The 10,628-nt window shown below is 47.1% G+C and overlaps 1 protein-coding gene across 1 annotated transcript; it reads right to left on the bottom strand.

The window, feature by feature from the left end:
- Positions 1 to 4,693: 4,693 nt before the first annotated feature.
- SEM1 (SEM1 26S proteasome subunit) lies at positions 4,694 to 9,954 on the bottom strand. Its single transcript, XM_072154880.1, has 3 exons — positions 9,746 to 9,954; positions 5,746 to 5,839; positions 4,694 to 4,798 (listed from the first exon to the last, which is right to left on the bottom strand). Exons 1-3 carry the CDS (start codon positions 9,822 to 9,824, stop codon positions 4,756 to 4,758), a joined length of 216 nt encoding a protein of 71 aa, XP_072010981.1. The 5' UTR covers positions 9,825 to 9,954; the 3' UTR covers positions 4,694 to 4,755.
- Between the last annotated feature and the right edge of the window lie 674 nt (positions 9,955 to 10,628).

Below are 10,628 nucleotides of genomic sequence, written 5' to 3'. Positions count from 1 at the left end.
CCAGTGTTATGTATTGTCCCTGGAGAGATTTGTAATCAGACCTCACACTGCTGTGCTCTGTGCTCTCTGCAGCCAGTGTTATGTATTGTCCCTGGAGAGATTTGTAATCAGACCTCACACTGCTGTGCTCTGTGCTCTCTGCAGTCAGTGTTATGTATTGTCCCTGGAGAGATGGGTAATCAGAGCTCACACTGCTGTGCTCTGTGCTCTCTGCAGCCAGGGTTATGTATTGTCCCTGGAGAGATGTGTAATCAGACCTCACACTGCTGTGCTCTGTGCAGCCAGTGTTATATATTGTCCCTGGAGAGATGTGTAATCAGACCTCACACTGCTGCGCTCTGTGCTCTCTGCAGCCAGTGTTCTGTATTGTCCCTGGAAAGATGTGTAATCAGACTTCACACTGCTGTGCTCTGTGCTCTCTGCAGCCAGTGTTAGGTATTGTCCCTGGAGAGATGTGTAACCAGGCCTCACACTGCTGTGCTCTGTGCAGCCAGTGTTATGTATTGTCCCTGGAGAGATGTGTAATCAGACCTCACACTGCTGTGCTCTGTGCTCTCTGCAGCCAGTGTTCTGTATTGTCCCTGAAGAGATGTGTGATCAGGCCTCACACTGCTGCGCTCTGTGCTCTCTGCAGCCAGTGTTCTGTATTGTCCCTGGAGAGATTTGTAATCAGACCTCACACTGCTGTGCTCTGTGCTCTCTGCAGCCAGTGTTATGTATTGTCCCTGGAGAGATTTGTAATCAGACCTCACACTACTGTGCTCTGTGCTCTCTGCAGTCAGTGTTATGTATTGTCCCTGGAGAGATGGGTAATCAGAGCTCACACTGCTGTGCTCTGTGCTCTCTGCAGCCAGGGTTATGTATTGTCCCTGGAGAGATGTGTAATCAGACCTCACACTGCTGTGCTCTGTGCAGCCAGTGTTATATATTGTCCCTGGAGAGATGTGTAATCAGACCTCACACTGCTGTGCTCTGTGCTCTCTGCAGCCAGTGTTATGTATTATCCCTGGAGAGATGTGTAATCAGACCTCACACTGCTGTGCTCTGTGCTCTCTGCAGCCAGTGTTTGGTATTGTTCTTGGAGAGATGTGTAATCAGACCTCACACTGCTGTGCTCTGTGCTCTCTGCAGCCAGTGTTATGTATTATCCCTGGAGAGATGTGTAATCAGACCTCACACTGCTGTGCTCTGTGCTCTCTGCAGCCAGTGTTTGGTATTGTTCTTGGAGACATGTGTAATCAGACCTTTGTGTGTTGTCCGTAGCAGCAGGACTGTGATATATGGAAATATGGATTTATATTCCAGCAGCAGGTTCTAGGTGCTATAGAACCAAAAATTAGGGACACTACCCCTGCAACCTCTAAACATGACCCGTGTAAAAATGCATTTATTTTTTTTATAGATAATACAGATTTCACATACAAGAGGGCAAATCATACCCTACCTGAGGGGACAAGTAGTTTCGGAGTAAAACCTTGTGACAAGATCCCTTTAAAGGAAATCTCCTATCAGAATCCATCAGGATAGACCAGGGGAACTTAATCATAGAACCCGGCACCGGGACTTTGATAATCTTCTTCCATCTGTTATCCATTGCCTCCTTACTTCTAAAATCAACTTTTAAAATCATGCTAATGAGTTTAAACGGCTTTGAGGTGCGTTACCAGAGCTCCTCTGTGATGTAGCTTCAGAGGCTGTTACGCTGTCCAGAAGCACAGTGTGTGAGATTACAGCAGGTAGTGGGTGGGTGAACTGCTTATGGAACATGGGGAGGGGAGACAGGGTGTAACAGCCTGTAAAGCTACAGCACAGAGGGTCTCTGGTAACACGCCTAGGGCCCTTCTGCCTCCTTAGCATAATTATAACAGTTGATTTTAGAAGGAAGGAGGCCATGGATAACAAATATAAGAAGATTACCACAGTCCCGGTGCCTGGATCTATGAGTAATGTCCCTGGAAGTAGCTGAATTGTTGCACTACTGTTACAGTTTTGGTGCTGGAAACATTGTTGCAATGTGTTACTGAACAGATCCATTAATATAAGTTGATACACCTGCTGTCAGTATACACTGCCGTCTTGCCTTCTATTCCTGCACCAGGATGATCCTGTATCAGCCACAAACCCCGCTAATCTCCAGCGCTGACATTTCCATCTCATATTTTCGTCTACAGCAGGAAATTGAATTGTGTTTTTCTGCGTTGTTTAAGCGAGCGGCGGCGATAATAACATAATAAATGCGCACAATTAGGCACAGCGAGGGTCAGGGCGCTTAACGAGGGGAAAAATCCCAACCCGGGGCCCCCGAGCTTTATCCATCCGTCGTCCAGAGTGTATTCCGCGCACATCCCATCTTCCTCCCATCCTCCGATAAATTAGATATTTTATTTTTCCATCTTTAACCCCCGCTGAGCTAAACGGCGGTGCGGCCAATTCAGCTTTCATTAGTTGTCCGGCTTCGGCGCTTGTCTCTTCAGGAATCACTAACAGCAATCAGACAGAGCGCGACCGCAGCAGCTGAATACAGAGCAGCAGCAGCAGCAGCCGCCGCCACTGCCGGGGAAGGTGCAGGCCCCATCCCGCGCACCCAGGGACCTGCTCTGTAATGGAGGTTATGGACGAGGGTAATTGAAGTGCTGAGAGAGAGGAGGAGGGGGGGGGGGGGGGTATGTGTCCAAAAAAGAACATCGCGGATAATTTCATTGCAGAGCGTCGCCCCCATCCGTCTCTCCCGCCGCTTCTACAGGTAACAACTGCGGCTGTGAACTTGTCAGGCGCCGCACGTAGATTGTGAAGATACGGCTCGCGGGTTTATTTAGGGGTCTTTTTTTTTTTTTCCGGATGGATGAGCGACGCTGAAAAGATACATCGCTATACCGCGACTTTAACCCTTCACACACCACAGGGCTCTAAAATTGTTTTCTAGGTACAAGGCAAGGTTACTGCGACGCCATCATGTCACACCCGTGGGCGCCTATAAGCAATTCAGCACCAATGTGTCCCAATCGGTCAAAATTGCCTTAAGACAAACCTCCGATCAGAATCCATCATGATGAACCAGGGGCACTTTGACTGATGTGTGTTATCCATGGCCTCCTTCCTTCTAACCTCTACTTTTAAAATGATGCTAATGAGCCAGAAGGGCCCCTGTGTGCTGTAGCTTCACAGTTTGTTACACCCCCATATACCTTAATGCAGTGGTGGCGAACCTATGGCACAGGTGCCAGAGGTGGCACTCTGAGCCCTCTCTTTGGGCACCCAGGCCATCACCCAGCACAAAGGTCACCATTCAGGACTCCTCCTCCAGCAGTCGAGGGCAGCCCAGAAAGTGCCGTGTTCAGCATTATTTTATAGGGACTTGAAGTACAAAAGGTGTGGACAGAGCTGGATTACCACTGAAGTCCCTTCTTAGGGCCTGTGATTTATCCTGTTAAGGGAACCTTAGAGGGGAAGCTACAATAATAATTAGAATTTCTCCATCTTTCTTCTGTTATTGGTGTCTTCAGGACGCCAGTGCGTTCGAATCTGTGACACAGCAGAGAGCAATAAGTTACTTTAATTTGGCATTTGGTACTTTGTGAAAAAATATGTGGCTTATGGTTCCAGTTTTGGGCACTCAGTCTCTAAAAGGTTTGCCATCACTTTCTTAATGTAATCTCTACTGCACAGTGTAACAGCCAGTGAAGCTACAGTGCTGAGGGGCTCTGTTAATACCCCCAAGAGCACTTCAGACTCATTAAAATAATTTTAAGTTGATTTTAGAAGGAAGGAGACCATGGATAACGAATATATAAGAAGATACCACAGTCCCGGTGCCTGGATCTATGAGTAATGTCCCTGGTTTATCAGGATGGATTTATATGGTTGATTTCCTTTAAACCTGATGCTCACGATAGGTGATTGGTTATGATAGAGAATAGGTGCAGACAATAGCGGGTAAACAACCCACACTCCATATGCTGCAATGCAGAAGGACACGGGTCATCACAAGTCCTACTGTCTGGAGTCAAGTGACCCGCAGCTCCCCGCGGTGAAAAACAAAAGTATAATATGGATGATAAGGTCTTATACTTAGCAAAGGCCAACCATTGAAACCCCCATCTGCCAGGACAACCTCTGGCAACTCAAAAGGCCTTTCCTTTTAAAAAGGTAGAGCGGTATGGATGGTGTCCACCCCTATGACACTTACCTGCTCAGACCGCTAGTGATGGAGGGCACCAGGTAAGTAGTTTGTACTGTCATATGGGAAAATGCTTGCACTACCCAATATACAGTGAGCATTCTCATTAATCTTGGTATAGTCCATAGCAAGATCTATGTGGATCTGGTTATAGTAATAATATTGGGAGCCTCTTATGTAACCCTGACATCTCTGCTTCACAGTCCAGCAGCTCCTACATGTAACCTCACAGGGGCTTGTATGACACATAAAGGTAAATATTTACTACAAGGTTCTCCGGAGATGAAAGTTATCCACAGGATAGAGGCTGATATGGGGGACTGATGGTCTCCCCACTGCTGTAGCAGGTTTACAATGAGAGGATCAGAGGGGCGCACACCCAATCATTGTCACTACAATCTTTATGGGGCGAGGGAAGGGGACCCAGTATCTATGACGACACATCGCAGACTCCGCATGGTGACGGTGGGCAGCCCAGTTTATTCCAAAGAAACAGCAAAAAAAAAAAAAAAAAACTTAAATGGCAACAAAATATTTACTGTAAAAACACACAAAACTAAACGATAAAGGATCCTCGGCTACGCCGTCTCCATCTTGTGTCCTTGTTTTTCTAGTTCAGCTCTGGAAAGAAAAGAATATAACGGAAAGGGACGTTATGCGAAGAGGAGATTAGAAACATTGTACGGTATGAAGAAGTGAACTAACAGGAAGTGCTGCTGGGGCCCCTGTGCTAGTGATACCAGGGGCCGCAGAGGCAGCAGTCTAGGGCCACAGTACGGTGGAACTTGTGACAGGCTGACAGTCCCCATCTAGGTCTATACCTGTGTAAGTCACTTGTACTCTATACAATCAGCAGGGTCTGAACACCTAACACTGCACTTCTTCCACTGTTCAATTAAAGGGGTTGTCCACGATTATAACAAGATGGCTACGCTTCCCCCAGAAACAGCACCACATCTGTTCACAGGCTACATATGGTACTTAAGCTAAATAGGGGAGAGATGTAATAGCACATACAACCACAGGAGAAGGGTGGCGTTGTGCCTGGATAGCTGGGAGTGTCACGCTATGGGACCCCGACTGATCACAAGATCCTGATATGAATGGAGCACCGGGTGGACGTTGCCGCTCCGTTACATCACTGCTGTCTAGTTCTCCCATTCACGGCACCTATCACCTATCTATATTATGGATGATAAATGTATGATCCCCCAGCAAACAGGAGAACAGGGGTTCCCAAGTCCAGCGGTAGTGCACCGAGTGATCCCCAATACATTCACCTGCACGGCACAGAGGGAGATAACTGAGTGCAATGTGATGGAGCCCCCGGACTATTGCATGGACCCATCTTTGTGTGTGGCATTGCAGATCAGCTCCATTGATGTAAACTGGGCCAGGCTGCAATACCACACACAACCTGTACACAAGCCAGGCGTTTTATTATGCAGAAAGCAGACAATTTTTTCCCCAATTGCTGTCTTTGTACCCCGCAAGCAAAGATTCTCCATCACTGAATTACAGGACAGACCCCCCCCCCCGAGGTTCTGACCCATCCGGGAATTATTTACCTTAACTGATTTGAAAAGTCGTCTTCTACATCGTCATCGTCCCAGTTATCTTCCCAAACGTGAGCGTCCTCATCCTCGTCACAGTCGGGCCATTCTGCAGAGATGAGAAAAGGAGCAAATCAATAGAGGTAAAATATTACAGACTTTAGTCTGTACACGAGAAAGTCCAGAATGGGGAAAAGAAAAAAAAACACTTAAAGGGGATGTCATCTTTAAAAAGACCTGTTGACACTGCACAAAATATCATCTGAGCTCTGCTACATCTGGACCACACACACTATATAACGCTAAGTAGCAGAGTATAAACATCTTGTAGTCACGTTATAATTTCAGATATTCATTTCCGGAGGTGAAGACATAGACAATGGTTTATTCTGGGATTAGCGGGGAGGTGATGCTGGGGAGGCGGGAGCGTTCGGAGCGGGGACAATTGTCGCTGCTGGCGCAGTATTTCTCATCTCCTCTATGAGGTGGTAGGTAAAATGATCCCAGTAGTGGGTGTAATGGGTGTGAATGGGCTGCATCTGTGAGGTGTAGCCCGACACTCCTAGGTCCGGTACAGAAATCGGTTCTGCCCTTGCCCCTGGTATAAGTCATAAGTATAAGTCATTATCACACACCTCCACTACCCGATGATAATGCGGCCCCCTCTACTACAGATGTGTACTGTTATCTTGTCCTCTGCTCTTAAAGGGGTTTGACTGTCCACAGGATAGGGGATAACAATCTGATGGGTGGAGGTCCGACTGGTGGGACCCTTACTGATCACAAGAACAGGGGTCCTGTCTTTATAAAATGATAGAGCAAAAGTAGAGTATGTGTCCTGCCGTTCTATTAAATACTATGTAAGCGTCCGAAGTTGCCGAGCACAGCGCTCCAGTATATCCATAAATCTCATTCATTGTCTATGTGAGGGCCAGAGGTAGCCGAGAGCTGGACGTTTCCATAGTATGGAATACAGAGACCGGACACATGCTCACCCTGCTGCTCCATTCAGGACCCCCGGTAATTGGTGGGGGTACCAGCAGTCACATTCCCACTGATCAGGTTGTTATCCCCCATCCTGTGGGAAATCAAATTGTTCTCCGGGTCTCTGGTTACTTATGACTGTTGCAGCCGATGATCAGACACCGTACGGTATCAAACAGAAAAAAGGAGGAGCGACAAGGACGACAGCGCTGAATTCATAGGATTGGTCTTCAATATCTGGTCACTTGGGGTCAACACTCAGGACCCCTGACCAATCAGATGATGGCAGATACTTCCAGCTCCGGAACAACAGCTGCGTCTGTGCAGTGGCCAGGCAGGGTCCAAATCCTAATGGCCCCCCCTTCCAAATGAATGTGTATAAAACCTCAGTCCCACCACTATACAACAGACAAAGCCTTCCGCTTCCAGGTCTGTCCAATGTATAGGTTCTGGAATGATCAGTGCGGGGTCCGAGCGACTACAACTGATGACATCATAGGCCGGGGAGGCAGAGGTAACACTTACAACAACTGCAAACAACTTAGTGATGAGAGAGACAGGTGTCGCATCATCGCTCTGACTGCACAGTCCTGTTTTCCTGTCCCTCTAGAAGTGCGGAGATAAATATACATAAAGTGCAGCCACATTGATCTCCAATAACAGCCTAGAAGAGGATTGCACAACCCTCACTAACAGGCTCTGTACAAGCCATGAGTCGTGGCCCACCCTGTGCCAAGTCACAAACCTACGAGGCCGATGAGCTCTTCCATAACTGATGGAAACGGTCATTGGTGCAGCAGAGTAGCGAGCAGCAGTGAAGTCCTCACCTGGGTCCTCTCCTGCCGCTCGACTCTGTGTCCTGACTTCGCATATGCATCAGGACCCAGAAGTGGTAAGTACTTGTCAGCTGTACTTAAAGGGGTTTTCCCATCTGGGCATTTACATTTAAATTTAATTCATTTGCCATCTGTAAAAGTTTCTTAGATTAGATGTTATTAAAAAAAAAAAAAAAAAAATGTTCCTGTGTGAAGATAATTTCTCATAAATGTAGCCATGTTGTCCCTTAGAAACGAGATAGCTTCCTCGGATACGACCACCCCGCACTCTGGCAGTTGTGGCCAGACATGCTACTATTGAGTCCTGCCTGACCTCCTGGATTCAGTGATCATTACCACAGGACGTCTACGGGACCTGCAGCATCTCCCGGACATTTCATATACAAAAAAAAAAACCTTTTGTTTATTTATGCAATTCCCTCCAGCAGAGGTGGCCGTATCCAAGGACACAGTCTTGTTTCTAAGGGACAACATGACTACATTTATGAGAAATTATTTTGACACAGTTACATTTTTTTTAATAACATCCAATTGAAGAAATGTTTATATATGACAGATTAATGAAACTGAATGTGACTGCTCCCAACAAACCTTGAGAAAACAAGGTTTAATCACCGGAGGCGACAGGGCTTTTTTACTATGAGAACTGTCAATCTGTGGAATAGCCGAGCTCAGGCGCTGGTCACAGCAGGGACAGCAGAGAGCTCAGGCGCTGGTCACAGCAGGGACAGCAGAGAGCTCAGGCGCAGGTCACAGCAGGGACAGCAGAGAGCTCAGGCGCTGGTCACAGCAGGGACAGCAGAGAGCTTCAAGAAGGGTCTAGATGCCTTTTTACACCTAAATAACATTGATGGTTATGTTATATAGAATTGTCTCCCCTAAATCCCTTCCTCATCCAATCCCTTCCCTTCCTTGGTTGAACTTGATGAACAAGTGTCTTTTTTCAACCGTATAAACTATGAAACAAAGCTCTGCTCCGGGTTCCGATGCGGGATCATAAAACCAGCAGGAAACACAGAGCATTGTACCACAGGGAGGAGAAGTAGAGGATTTATTTACTGCCTGCTCTGGGGTCTCCAGTTCCATTATTGTCTGCTCTGGGGTCTCCAGTTCCATTATTGTCTGCTCTGGGGTCTCCAGTTCCATTATTGTCTGCTCTGGGGTCTCCAGTTCCATTATTGTCTGCTCTGGGGTCTCCAGGACTATAAATGCATCTTGTTAGCGATGCGGCCCCTTAAAGGGAACCTGTCACCAGGGACCTAATTTTCACTAACGACAGATTCTAAAAGCCCATGACACCTGCAGTGCAAACATGCCTCTCTGCCTTTTCTAAGCATTTGCATTACTATATAATTGTGTGTTATAACTTACTCTTGCACCCTGACAAAATCCTGGGGTAGTCACAGGGGCTGGACTTTGGTTTGGATGCATTTCAAAAAACAACATGTGACTTGTCTGAGCTGCAGGATGCCTCCAGGTGCTCCTGTACAGCTCCTCCCTCCCCCACTGATGTCAGGCTCACCAGGCTATGACCTCTGAGAAGGAGCAGGAGGAGGAGCTGTACAGGAGCACAAAGGTGGGGGCTAAGCTCTGAGGAATGAGTAACACAGACAAGTCACATATTGTTTTTTGAAATGCATCCAAACCAAAGCCCAGCCCCTGTGACTACCCCAGGATTTTGTCAGGGTGCAAGAGTAAGTTATAACACACAATTATATTGTAATGCAAATGCTCAGAAAAGGCAGAGAGGCAGATTCACAATGCAAATGTAATGGGCTTCTGCAACTTGTCTTTAGTGAAAATGAGGTCCCTGGTGACAGGTTCCCTTTAAAGTCTGACAATAAGGCCCTTAGATCAATAAGTGTTTCTCACCCTAAACCTAAATCCGTGGGTCAGGCATAGAGGAGACCTTGTGTGGTTGGGGGGTGTGAGGCACCTCTTGCACTGGTCCTGGGGTGTGTGGGGTGGGGGACCCCTGCTCATGGGGTGTGTGGGGGGACCCCTGGCTGCCATAACAACCCCATAAGCCAATTCCCCATCAAATAGAAAGAATCCTCCCTCCATTGAGTGATCCGTGCAGATGCTGCAGTCACTACGTCCTATTCATGATGTACATGGAGTCAGCAGCTCCAGGGCCCAGTCCTCCTGAGTCACCACAGGCCTCACCCCACATTATCCCGCCTTATCCTCCTCACCCTCCGCAGGAAACTCCTCAAACTCGTCGTCTTCCTCCAGGAGACCCAAATCCACCTGCGGCTTCTTCTCAGCAGTCATCCCTGACACACAGAACCGGGGCAGACGCTCACAATGCTGGGTCACTCCAGGTATACAGTCCGTACACTAAACCGGAAGCGGAAATGACCGGCATACACCTCGTACGGCAGAGCAATACACAGAGAGAGAGAGGGGCGCATGCGTAGTGGTGTGAGGCGCCATGCACATATTGCGCATGCGTAGTGGTGTGAGAGAGTGATACAATACGAACGGAGTGGTGCGCATGCGTGAAATCAGAAGCTGGCAGATTCGACGCGAGGGACTGAGTTGTGTTGAGTTGAGAATGTTATGAAGCGGCACGTATTATATGCGATGTTGAGCAGCAATTTACCGGAACAAGCATACTGCTGTATCAAAGAGAATTCATCATGGGGATTGTATGTAGCGAATCTGCTTCTACAAAATAATAGATGGAGATTAATGAAACTAGAAGGCGAACCAACCTTGTAACCGATGGCAACCAATAACATCGCAGCTTCCATTTATTATAGCACTCTTGAAAATGAAAACTGAGCTGTGATTGGTTGCTGTGCAAAACAAAAAAATATTTTTAATAAACTTTTTTTGGGGAAATCCTACCTTTTGTGTTGTAATAATAGATTAACCCCTTCCAAACTGTCCACTTTTTGATCTTTTTGAGAGCCGTAACCTTTATTTAATTTTCTGAGGTGTATGAGGACTTGTGTTGTGTGAGATGAGATGCATCATGTGATGTACAAGTTGTTTTTAGATATTGTGGGTTTTGGGAGACTCTTTATTATCTTGAAAGCCAGTTGTTTTTATGTGGCTATACCATATTCTGAA

This window comes from Engystomops pustulosus, chromosome 5 (genome assembly GCF_040894005.1).
Source record: "Engystomops pustulosus chromosome 5, aEngPut4.maternal, whole genome shotgun sequence".
In the NCBI taxonomy this organism is placed as follows: domain Eukaryota; kingdom Metazoa; phylum Chordata; class Amphibia; order Anura; family Leptodactylidae; genus Engystomops; species Engystomops pustulosus.
The sequence above is the reverse complement of the archived record's forward strand: the minus strand, read 5'-3'. Positions and strand labels throughout refer to the sequence as shown.